Source organism: Saccostrea cucullata, unplaced genomic scaffold (assembly GCF_032062105.1).
Source record: "Saccostrea cucullata isolate Sc308-1 unplaced genomic scaffold, CSIRO_AGI_Scuc_v1 ctg20, whole genome shotgun sequence".
Lineage (NCBI taxonomy): Eukaryota > Metazoa > Mollusca > Bivalvia > Ostreida > Ostreidae > Saccostrea > Saccostrea cuccullata.
In genome coordinates, this window is record NW_026936980.1 from 341,676 (window position 1) to 354,953 (window position 13,278).

At 33.5% G+C, this 13,278-nt stretch overlaps 2 protein-coding genes across 2 annotated transcripts in view; both read left to right on the forward strand.

Moving 5' to 3' along the window:
- Window positions 1–1,264, forward strand: part of LOC134246977 (centrosomal protein of 78 kDa-like) — a 45,624-nt gene extending 44,360 nt beyond the window's left edge. Inside the window, exon 15 of the mRNA XM_062729326.1 lies at window positions 293–1,264. Coding sequence (XP_062585310.1) covers window positions 293–1,244 — 952 coding nt within the window. The 3' untranslated portion in view covers window positions 1,245–1,264. The remainder of the gene's footprint in view (window positions 1–292) is intronic.
- A 4,184-nt stretch (window positions 1,265–5,448) lies between these two features.
- LOC134246979 (uncharacterized) lies at window positions 5,449–7,899 on the forward strand. The gene is made up of 2 exons (XM_062729327.1): window positions 5,449–5,523; window positions 6,144–7,899. The coding sequence occupies exon 2, from the start codon at window positions 6,157–6,159 to the stop codon at window positions 7,852–7,854; it is 1,698 nt and encodes a 565-aa protein (XP_062585311.1). The 5' UTR covers window positions 5,449–5,523; window positions 6,144–6,156; the 3' UTR covers window positions 7,855–7,899.
- The last annotated feature ends 5,379 nt before the right edge of the window (window positions 7,900–13,278 follow it).

Consider the following 13,278-nt stretch of genomic DNA (forward strand, 5'->3'; position numbering starts at 1 on the left):
TATATAATACATTCAATGTTAGGTTGTTCTTTACTGCCAGTGCCTAATGTAAATATACAAGGATATTATTTACAGGTTTTTGGATATTCAGGAATTATGTTGAAAATTTTAAGAATACAGTTGCTGTTGCTTATTTCTTCATATATTTTTTAATCATTCCATAAGCTGCATCCTTATAATTCCACCCCATGGCGGGGCCCTTGCTGACTGGTCAGTTTTCTAGTTTGCTGAGTTTTTTAAATGATAATTGTGTTTTGATGAAAAGTAAATTACATATTTTTTCTGTTTGAAGGTTGGGTCAGCTGATCACTATGGCAGGCTTGGATCAGAAGGAGTCACCCTTCTCTCAGGGCCTGGCTCAGGCCAAACAGACAAGTCAAAGGTCAAACAAACCCCTCTACACCTCAAGCCCCTCCAAGATCCCCGTCAGGCCCACCAAACCCACCATGAAGTCCTCCTACTTTGGGGACATCTCCGCTGTAGGGAGGGTGGGCAGCTCCACCACCGGCCCCAAGGGTGGGGATAACGACGCCAACTTGTCCGCATTTGACAAGAAGTTCCGGGATTTCCACGACGGATCCTTCATTGATGAGGAGAAATACATGAGGAACGTTGATCCTACGATGGAGGGCGAGTACCAGGACAGTAGTTATGATCGAGGGCCGATGAGGAAGGACGACCTCTACGAGAGAATCTTACACGAAACAAGCGGGATGTTCTCTCATGTCAGGCCAGACAATTCCACCGTGGCAGACATCTTACCAGCAAAGGACCTCAGTCAATCAGAGAAAATGGACTTCTCAACCAAAGGACGAGTTTCTCCAAAGGAGGAAAAAGAATCGGTAAAAAACAGAAAAAAGCAAGGAGACGTGAGAAAAGAGAATAAATCGGATCTGTTTTCTGAGGACTTTTCTCATGGATTACGAGAGGAAATCCTACAAGACCTGCCAGACTTTGAGACCAGTGAGACGGAAGTATCGGAGTTACCGAGTAGACCGAAGCCTCAACCTCGAGGCAGAAAACTCAGTGACGACGAGAGCAAGGCTCGGTCAAAGCGAGACATTCAGAGTGAGAAAGAATCACCCGAGCACAAGTCTAAGATGAGTGATTATAACTATAGCATGGAAAGCTTCGAGCAGTCTTACATCAGTGAGAGGGGGGAACTTGTACAGGACCTGAATATGTTAGAAAGTGGGGCCTCCCCCTCCCCTGAGTTTATTGATAGTGACAATGAAGACTTTTAAATGGGAGCCTCTCACATATAGCACTATAATAAAGGTGTGATACGTTTACTATACTAACAGAGCTTTACTAGACTAAGCACAGAAGAAATATTTATCATGTGATGTCCTGGCATAGTATAAATGATATTTAATTTGGTTGTCATCTTTAGGTTAATAGTTTTTTAACCTGATGTACAATATTATGCCATAATTAAAAGCCAGTTTTCCTGTGAATTGAACAGAACAATTTGTACACAGTGATTATTATGTATATTTTTCAATAATAATGATGGTTAGTTGACAACTGAATGGTAGAAGACAAAAATCAGTGGTACAACAAAAGAATGTGCAGCCAATTCATAGTTGTTTCTCCAGTTGCAGAGCCCTATACTTTTGTAGATATTTTGAAGTACTTGTAAATTAATGACTGTTTCTGAAGTTATGTTATTGATATGTTAGATTAAATGATTATGTACAAATAACTTTGTGTAAGAAGACTGCATTGAATCAATGATAGAATGAAGCTACTAATGGGAGACAACTCTATTTATTTATTTTTTATTACACATGTACCTACACATTATTCGTACTTGTATGATCCGTCCATTGTTTTCAAAAACGAAATACATTATATGATTCATGTCCAGAGTTTTTTTGAAGCAGTTTATATTTCTTTGATATTTTTTTGTGTATGAAACTTTTCCTTTGGTAGTTATTAAAGTTAGAATGTTAACATTTACTTCCTTGATAATTGGAATCTCTGCTTGTTATAGTTATGGCTTTGATACAAATCTTGCCTCCCTTTAAAGACCTGAGTAACTTCTTACCTAGCCCATCTTGCTTTCCACTGTATATCTATTTATTCCTTTTGTATTTATTTTCATTAATTTATTCACTGCAATTTTTCCTGCATTTACTCTGAATCAGTCGTAGCTTATTGTAGATATGTTATGCAATAAAGGATTTGAACCAAGATTGTTTTTATATTGAAATATATTATTGTTAGGTCACGTGCATAAACTCAGGTGACCTATTGCTATTCGTTTTCGTCCGGAATTTCTATAAACATTTGAACATTTTCAGCAAATGTTCTCTGAAACCACTGAACCAAAATATATTTGGCATATAGCATCTATGGGTAAATAACAAAAGTCTGTGAATTTCTTGTTCCAAACTGGTACTTACAAAACTTTTAAAATTAGTGCAATCTTTAAAAATCTTCTTCTTTGCTCCAGGACATCAAGAATTGTGAAGCAGTTGGTACATGTTTATAAGTAAAATTTGAAGGAAAAAAAATCTTCATTTAAGATTTAAAAAAAAAAAATTGAAAGAAAAGGTTAAACAAGGTTATATAGTGGAAACAATTTTTTTTGAAAGAAAACATTTCTGAAGGGTCATTAAATAAACTAGGTAATGCATAGTTATGTTGAAATTTTCTCTCCTTTTAGCAAAATTTTTTTTTTGATTGCCCCAGGATCAGGGGTGCTAGTGCTAGGGCAGGGCTATATAGATTATATTGAAAATGCATAAATTTTTGTTTTTGAAAGTGGAATAAAACATTAAATAAAAGGTAAAAAAAAATCGTTATGTTGAATAATGCACACTCTCAAGCAACTGATAGAATTTCATGAAAATAAGGACACACCTAAAGGTGCTAGGGCAGGGCTAATAATTATATATTGAAAATGCATAAATTCTTATCAAATTCTTCTTCTGGGCATCTATGCATTAAATAAACTAACCAAGTTAAGTTATGTTTAATTCATTGTAAAATTGTGAATTTCATGGCCAAGGTCACAGGGTTAAAAAGTGCTAAGAGGGGCTATAAAGATTATATTGTTGAAAACCTCATTTCTTTGAAATAATCTTCTTTTCAATCCAATGGGTATTAAACCAAGAACTATGTACATAGTTATGGTGGAATTCTTCCTCTGAAAAATTCAATGTGAATTTCATTGGTTCATTACAGTTATATGGGTGTGTCTTCTAATGTTTTGATTAGCACATGAAAATGCAAATTCTATTCAAAACTTTTCCACGCTGCTGTTTACAATGATATTTAAACATATTTATGCCTTGCTACACCTTTTTTCCCACTGTAATCTTTTGTCGCCTTTGGGAATATTATTTTTTTTCACATTTTGGTACATACAGAAAATACAACCATCGTGCTGTATATCAAGTTCAAAGAATTGTGATAGGTGTAAAGACAGATTTAATCAAAATTTTTATATAATTTTTATTTAATATTTAGAAAAAAAATTCCTGAAAGAAAGGGCCTTGTCATCTTAACACAATCATTTTTTTAAAATATAGATATTACATCTTGTTACAAGGGTATTCATTAGTTCAGCAAGTTAAATATTTCACCTCCATTTTCAAGAAAATCAATTTTTTTCATATAATTATTGGTCTTAAACTGAATGGGTTGTCAGTATTCTAAAACCGCGTGTGTTCGATATTTTTGTTTTTGATATGTACAACAGCGGTAAAAGGTGAGCCTTATAAAAAAATTTTCAAAAAAATGCACATTTTTTGAATGACATATTTTTGAAAAATGACACAGTGGTTTCACTATGATTCAAAAATCATTTATTTGAATAATATATCAATAAACTACTGAAATCCATAACCTATGCATGTCAAAGAAAATATTTCAGTTAAAAAATGTTTACATTTTATCTCAGTCATTTAAATTTTAATGTCCTTCCTGTTACTTTCAAAAAAAGAGATTTTAAAACTTTTTTTTCAAAATTTTCATCAAATAATCTTTTGTATATCGTCAAAAAATAAAAAAAAATATCATTGAATGCCAGATGTTCAAAATTCATATTTATATATACGTTTAAAAGCATGTCAAACTACAATATTTTTAAACAAAGGAATTGAAAAGCATTACTGATTAATATTTATATGCTAAGAATTTAAAAAATCTGCTGTAAATGAATTGAATAAACATATGGAATTATGATTAGTGGTTTGCCAAAGCAATTTAAACTATGAAAATATGTGTTTGTGAAACATTGATGCCCCCGTATGGCAAAATAGGAAGGAACAAAACAGTAACAGTAAGGACAAAACAGTGTATCTCAGGATGGACAGAGAGAATCTCATTTTAAATAAAAATTGAATATTTTTTTAAATTTATTGTCCGAGAAAAATTACCAAATGTAAATAAAAACTTTATTTTGTCAAATATTGGCAAATTCCAAAAAAACCTCGTGCAGGGCGGGACAAAAAAGACATTTATGCAGGGCCTGGAGCCTGTTGGCGGAATCAAAATTTAATTGTAAAGTGCTATTAAAATATTTATCACTTCAATTTTTGTTTATTAAAGGTAAACGCCTTCTATGCGTTTATGCAAATTAACTAAGAATTTTTCATAATTTTAGGAAAAACAAAAATAAAACTTAAGTTATATAAATATAATTTGTCCCTCCTGTAAAAAGGTTTGCTATACATTCTCACAAGAAACACAAATGCATATGAAATTTAACATATTTCAATATCATAAAGTTTTTTAAAAATGTGTTATTAACGTTTATTATTTAGAAAAATAAAAGTAATTGTTTTTATATTAAAACTCCGGGATATGAAGTCAAGGTTATTGGTTTAATGGTAACAGAATGACAGTAAAAGGCCTTGTCACAATAGAATACCTAATTATGTGAAGTATTAAAGTCCTAGCACAAACCGTTCAAAAGTTATTGCCAAGGTTAAAGTTTTTTAAAAGTAGGTCAAACTCCAAGTTTAAGGTCAATGGGTCAAAGTTGTTGATATCCAATGAAAGGGCTTTTCACAAAGAATACATACGGGAAAATGAAAGTCCTAGCTCCAAACGTTCAAAAGTTATGGCCAACGTAAAAGTTTGGAATTTTGGTGTAAAAGTGGGTCAAACTCCAAGATCAAGGTCAAGAGGTCAAATTTGGTGGTACCCAAAGAAGGGTCTTGTCACAAGGAATACACCTGTGAAATATGAAAGCCATAGCCCCACCCAGTCAAAAGTTATGGGCAGTGTTAAAAGTTTTTGCAGACAAACAGACAGACGGACGGACACGACAAAAACTATGTACTCCCGAAAAGTCGTTTATGGGGGCATAAAAATACAATAAATTCTGTGGAATTGATGATTATAGTGGTTTGAGAAGAAAGACAACTCCTTTATCAGTAATTCAAACAATTAAGATCACATGACCCTCAGGTAACTAAGCAGGTAAACACAGATGTTATAAGTTAACCCACAACAAAAACAACTGTGAATCCAATATGTCTAAAGGAAATTACCTCACATAGACACCAGGTTTGTGTTTTATTAAATATTTGTTCATAATGTAAAACAAGCCTTTAATTGAATATCATATGGCAATTACCTGATTACCTTTGATAATCTTTTTAAAGAATAACACTTAATAAACATAGTCATGTAGATTCGGGGCATTGCGCAACATTTACAAAAATAATCTCAACATAACCATTGAATCTTTTGATTTTTTATGCCGAAACAATTGATTTTTAATAGCCAGGTAATTTAATACAGATGAAATTAGCATTCAGCTGAAAAATACAAATGAATACGAATCCATTTAAACTTAATGTGTTATACCACAAAAAAAAATGTAAAAAAAATAATTTAAAGTGCTTTTCATCTATAACGATCTTTATTTGAAAATTAAAAATCTCATTCAGTCTAGCGGCAATAATGTACCCCTCTCTTTTGATGGCGGTGGTGGGGGATATCAGATTTTAAAAATTCTGAGAAGGCTGCATTATTGCCAATTTTCAAATAAATATCAATGAACGACAGTTCTGTCTAAAGTTTAAAAACTAAGCTATTCAAAATTTCCATCATATAAATGCACGAACGTAACATTATGCCTTTACTTACATGCGTCTGTATACATCTTGGTTCACGAATTTCAGATTCATTGCGGCAATGGAGCCCAGAACCAAAACCAAGGACGCGACGCGATGTGCCCTTTGCAAGACCGCTGTGGTACAGATGCACTGTGGTACATGTCTCATCAACTTGTGTAAGGCCTGTGTGGGAGAACACTCAATGTCTGATGAATCCATTAAAAAACATGAAATTGTTCAATTCAAACATCGAAAACCAACTCTTCCTTACCCTAGATGTAGTTCTCATGACAAAGAACGATGTGAAATGTTCTGTAATCACTGTAATGTTCCAATATGTAGTGTTTGTATTTCCTCTGAAAGTCATTCAAGCCATAAAATTTGTGAAATAATGACGCTGTATAGTTCTATGAAAAAGGAAATCGCAAGAGAAAATGAAGAAATGCAGATGAGTATTTACCCAGTCTACGAGAATACTGCCTATGATGTACAGAACAGAATGAATCAACTTGAAAAGGAATATGGAGATTTATCAACAGCCATAACAAAACATGGAGAAGAGTGGCATGGGATAATTGACAAAATTGTTAAAAATCTTAAAGCTGAAGTCGACACCATGAAATCTAGACACTATGACATTCTGAAGAAAAACTTGGCTGAAATAAATCAGAGAGTATCAGAATTAGAAGAGGCAATCCAAACCTCCACAATGATAATGGAATCCAATGACATCGCTCCACTTCTCCAGTTCAACAGAAAAATTTTAGAATTCAGAAAACTTCCTACCAAACTGGAAGTATCAAGTCCAAAATTTACTCCAATACGATGTCAACAAGAAGAATTCGTGAAGCAGTTCGGGAAACTATCAACTCTATCTCTTTTTTCTGATGATGATTGCTGCAGCGGGAAGAAGGTGCAGGAATCAGAAGAAGTGGGTCCACCAGTAAAACAGCTACTTAAAAAGCCAAAGGTCGTTTCCACCATAAGAACTGGAAACAGCGGTTCAGTGTACGACAATCTCTTTGACGTGGCCTGTCTGTCTGATGAAGAAATCTGGACCTGTGGACTTGTAAACAACATTGAACTATTCAGCATCAGTCAAGGCACACTTCTCAAGACGATAAAAACGAAGACGGGAAACATACCCGGCAATATAGCAGTGACAAACCGTGGCCATCTTGTTTATATTGATCCCACAGACAGATCTGTTAACATTGTGAAGGATGGAGAGATTGAGACTGTGATCAAACTACAGAACTGGAAGCCTTCCAATGTCTGCAGCACTTCCTCTGGTGACCTCCTGGTTACCATGGATAGTGATGACAACAAACAAGCAAAAGTTGTCCGATACTCTGGCTCCAATGAGAAACAAACCATTCAGTTTGATGATAAAGGTCAACCTCTCTATTCCTCTGGTAAATCTAAATGCATCAGTGAGAACAGGAACCTGAATATCTGTGTGGCAGACGTAAGAGCTAATGCAGTGGTGGTGGTCAATCAAGCCGGGAAACTGAGATTTAGGTACACTGGACACACCCCTGCTCCGAAGAACGAACCATTCGGTCCTCACGGAATCTCCACAGACAGCCAGAGTCACATCCTTACAGCTGATATGAATAATAACTGTGTCCACATCATAGATCATAATGGACAGTTCCTGGCTTTCATAGACTGTGAACTGAGTGGTCCGTGGGGATTATGTACAGATACAAATGACAATCTGTTTGTCGGACAACTGTTAAAAAATCATGTAAAGAAAATACACTATCAAGTATGAAAACATTCGAGTACATGCTAGTTTTAATAAAGAACTACAGTCAAACTTCATATCTCGAACTCGATTAGCTGCGGATCTGTAGTTATGGTTTTATATATTAGTCTTTGACCATAACGCTACAGATCCCGTAATGCAACAAATGTGCAATTTACGGCGCGAGATATTTTGCGCACTGTTTTAGAGAATTCTCCATCTTCGTTATGGTCAAAGACTTATATAAATTATTATAAAACTATAACGCTACAGTTCTGCAGCTAGAACTCGATGGGACCGAGGGAAATCTGTGAGATAAGGTACAATCACCCCCCCCCCCCCCCCCCCCCCCCGGTATAAAGTTTTGAAAATGTCCTGTGCATGCACGAATGTTTATTTATACATTTAAAGTTTGACTTCACAAACAATTGAGATTTCCTCATATACACATGTTACTTATAAAAAGGAAGTTGCCAAAAAGATGTTTTAATAATTTCTGTAACCACTTAAAGTTGCCACGCATGGTCACCGATTTTGATGAAACTTCATCCATGCTTAGTACTTGACACCAGAAACAAATATCAAACAAAATTTCGTTGCTATGTGTCTCGGTTGCTATGGCAACAGCCGGAAAAGTTTACACATTTAAATCTTGAATCAAAAGAATCTCACAAAAACATGACACCTTGCTGTCACTCATACTGTAAAGAAACTGTTTAGAATATATCTCTAAGTAAGTGGTAACTAAGGGTACATTCGGAATACATTTAAAATGCTGAAATTTGCTGAAAAACACCCTGTATTCACTTATTGTGTGTTACATGCTCAAACTCAATCAGCAACTTAAGAAAAACAATGAAAATGTTTGACCTTAAGTATATAAGTATAAGCAATATTGTTATAAATAACTTTAAGTTGCCTAACACAGTGTAACTATGCAAAACCATTTCATATCACTGCCTTGAGGAAAAACATGAAAATTCAAGACTGGCAAATATGCATCCTTAGGACCTTAAAAATATAATTGCTACTTTGCAGTGTTACCATGGAAACAAAGTACCAGTGCTTAAAAATGAATTATTTTTTACATAGAATTAAATTGCCATTTAATCAAGAAACAAATTAAAGGACTCAGCTTGAAACAATTTCATAGTTGAATATCATATATTGGTAAAATTTGATGAATAAAACAACACTGTTGCTATGGTTACCAAGAAGGGAAAATGTTCGATTTTGTGAACTTTATAAATATTAAAAATTACAGATTGGATGATAGTTAAAATTTAAAGTCAAGTTAGCTGTTAATAAATATCAATCATAAAAGTTTTGGGAATCTACATTTAAGGGTACGTATCCAAGGAAAGAAAATATTTTTCAGGTTTTTAAGCATATATTTTCTGCTTATTTCCATAGCAACGCTAAGAATCTAATCTGATTTTTTTCAAATGGGAAAACACTAGCACACCAACATTTTATAAAATTGATCATTAGTTTGAGGAAATGCTTTTTTTAAAAGATAGGATCAGATTTAAACATACAGAGTGTTACTTTGAAGGCTCTCTGTGGTATAAAAACCAAATTGACCAAAATGAATTATCATATTTTGTTCTTGATATATGTTTCAAGGCTCTTTTTTCTATTATTTGGTCACATTTCATACTATAATTGCTTTCTATTTTTTGTATGACTTTATAAAATTCTATGAATATTTTTTTTACTTTTTAATACTTTGTTACCATAGTAACGTATGTAATAGTTGATTTACCACACATGTTTATCATGCATTTGAGACATCTGACCTTCAACTTTTGGAAACAGTCATTGCCAATATAAAATTTCAAATGTTAATAAACATGTTAAAAAAATTTTTGAAATGTTGCCATGGTAACTATAAACCAAACCAATTTTTGCCTGATTTCAGTTTAGGGTATCAATGACTTTTATCATAGAGAGAGGAACTATGCGTGCCACAGCTCCTATATAAAATTTCAAATCATTACAGAGAATGCCTCTTAATTCACCTAAGTTTAAATAGTGAAACCATTCGTACACATTTAATCAAAAGAATTCAAGGCATTTGAGCAGATCTTTGCTCCATATTTTCCAATTTGCGACATCATGTTTAATCTACATCGCCATGGTGAATGAAACTGTTTAATGCTTTAAGTCTTTACATTTCATATCATGGCTAAGAGCATAATTTAAAAATTAAATTTCGTGCCGGAAGTTTATTTTACATAAATAAATGAACAAGTACAATGCCGCTAACAATTTCATACATTTATATGGGATCAACTACAGTTCATTAAAATAAATTACAGTGGTCGGTATTCATTCTTTTTATCTTAGTCTCCACAAATTGTGTGCATACACTTCAATTCAAACAGTTAATTAATCACTAGACTTTAAATGCTGTCCTTCATTTTTATCTTCTTTTCACCAAATTGACAGATCAAGATTATTTTTCTGATTTTGAAATATTTTTGTCTAGCTTGAACTGGAAAATCTAAATACACATGTAATTGTTTTGCATGGTCGTGGTTGAATATAAAATTTCATGTTAATAAAATACGGAAATTTTGAAAGCTGACCAAAAACAAATTATTCCGTTAAGGGAAACGCAATCTTCCAGTGTTCATAGTTTTATTATTGATAAAGGTGCAACGATTTATGGCGTTCTGTAACACCCCCCCCCCGCCCCCTCTTTCTCCCTTACAACAAAATTTTTGTAATTTCAGTAATCTTAATCTTAGTTGGTGATCGGACAACGCATGACTAATTAATAAAAAAAACCCCAAATGAAACATGTGAGATGCCACAAGCAATTAGGATTTTCGAATTTGAATGATTTTTATTTTTGCCCCCATAAAAAGCACTTGTCTTTTTCACAAATTTACAAGTAAGATGAAAAAATTACAAATTTGTAATACATGTACATGTACGTTTCATTTTTTTCTTCTGAAATCATATAAAGTGTACTTTTTACGAATGTATCATTTTTGTTGACCTACTAATATATTTAGATATACAGTATTACGTACTTTTTAAAGAAAATTTGTGCCCCCCCCCAATTGATTAAAAAAAACAAAACAAGTGTTTCTCTTTTTTTTAATCCGTCTATCCGTGTCCTTTCCCCTATTGGAAAAACGATATTCTTTAGGTCACGTGCTACCTCGAACCCGAAATAAGCCGAGTATGCGCTGCGTGAACACTCTCCGGCAAACGTCGGATTATTGGCGCGGGAAGGAGAAAAGTGTAAACAATGGACACTAGCTCGCTTTAAAGAGAATGAAGACAGTTTTGGTAAGCGTGTACATATATATTTAAGAATTGAAATTCTAATGAGCAATTTTATGATATTTTAAAGCTTTATTTATCCTTTGAAGTACGTATTATAGTCACACTCACTTTACAGCCAAGATAGGGTTTTCTTGTATGTTTTAGATTAATTAAGTTAAAATTAAACAAATCACATTGAAGGGTGTTTTGTGGGTTAAATGTATCCTAAATAAAGTTGCTGGTTCAGGGTAGAATTATATGTAATTAGGTAAACATGCTATTTTTATGCATAGTTTATCCTGTTGGTTTATTTTTAGCATTGACCTATTTATTTTGGGGGTATGTGGAAGCCTGCTAGTGACAAACTGAATGTAAACGGCAAAAATACTGCTCAGTCTTTAACAGCAGATGTACAGTTTATATCTTAAAAAATATCTTCAGCTGTATAACTATAATTGTCCTTCAATTTAGAAATAAAAATTTCAGCTTTGAAAATAATGAACCGTTTCACAGTAACTGCGGTATTGCTCTTTTGCAGGGCAAAATGATATAGTTTGGTGAAATATGACGTAAAAGTAATTGTTAAGTATACATCATTTAATTATCTGTAAACAAAAACTCTGCCAAACGTTATTATTTTGCCCTGCAAAAGAGTAGTACCGCAGTTACCGTGAAGGGGCTAATTGGATACTCAAAGGAGTAAGATCAAAATTTACGTATGACTTTTCAACATTTCATTGATTCAATGACAATATCTATGTAGTTTTTGGAGACCAGGGGCCTGTTTTACAAAAGGACTTACGACTTAAGACCAAGTTTAATTATTAATATAACTTTTTAATTAACGTTTTATAGAAAATTATTTTAAACTTTCGAAAAAGAATGTGATAAGATATTTTTACATAGACATTTTTAAAGACAATTATTAATTTTGCAAAATTTTACAATAATCTGAAGTTTTTGGTCGTAGTCGTAAGTTCTTTTGTAAAACGGGCCCCAGGTCTTCCAACAATCTGTCAGAATTCCCATGGGTACCAATTGCAGACCAATTTTTGTTTTCATATAATAGCAGATTTATTAAAAATCTTAATTATACATGACAAGTCAGGAAAACAATTGCCTTTATCTTGACACTGTCACTAAGATACATGGATTATGTATTATCAATTAACATTATAGTAACTTCCATTCATATATCGGCTCCGAGTAATTAAGCTTGAAATAAAAGATATCACAGTGTCTGACCACTTGGCGCATTGGTTAGAGCGTCTGCCCTAGGGTTCCAAAGTAAGGAGTTGATCCTTACGTCATGGGTTCGGAAACCTGAGTCCTTCTGATGAGACCATATAAACTGAGGTCCTGTGTTGCAATAGGTGCTGGCACGAAAAAGATCCCTCACTGCTCAATGGCCATAAGTGCCGAGTATAGAACAAAATTTGCAGCTGCATGTCCCGACTGCCAATTAGTGATGTCTACAAACGATATAGAAATTCTGTTTTGGGACATTAAACAACAAATAAACAAACAAACAAATAGAGTTTGACAAACCTGTTTCATATTTGAATATTTTTAAATGTTATAAGAAAAAGATGTAAAAGGTAACAGGAGTAACAAAAAAACTTTATGATAAAGAAGATGACCTCAACTTTTCACTTATTAAATTTCCCTTACTTACATAGCAATATACAGTTATCTGCGTATGGTTTTTATGTCATCTACTTGATTAGATACCCAAGACCATGCTCTACGTACAAACAATTTTCAAAATGAGGCAAGCTATTGCCAAAGAAGATAATGAAACAAGGATATCTTGTTAAAAGTCTTTTCGCAAGTTCTACGATTGATTGAATGATACAAAGACCTTATCAGCAAATACAATTTATCATTAAGTTAATTGCTGTCACTGATGTTTTTATGCCCCAGGATTGAAAGATCCCTGGGGTATATTGTTTTTGTCCTGTATGTCTTTGTCTTTGTCTTTCTGTCTGTTGTCAACTTTAACCTAGCCCATAACTACTATCATTCCAATAACAGCGTGTCACTTTGCTTGATCGACCGTGGAAAAAATTTCACAATTTGATTACCATGTCATTCATCGATTGGATGTTTGATTTGAATGAAAGCAATACTACTTTGCATATAAAAAACAGATTCCACCAACACCCCTATAAC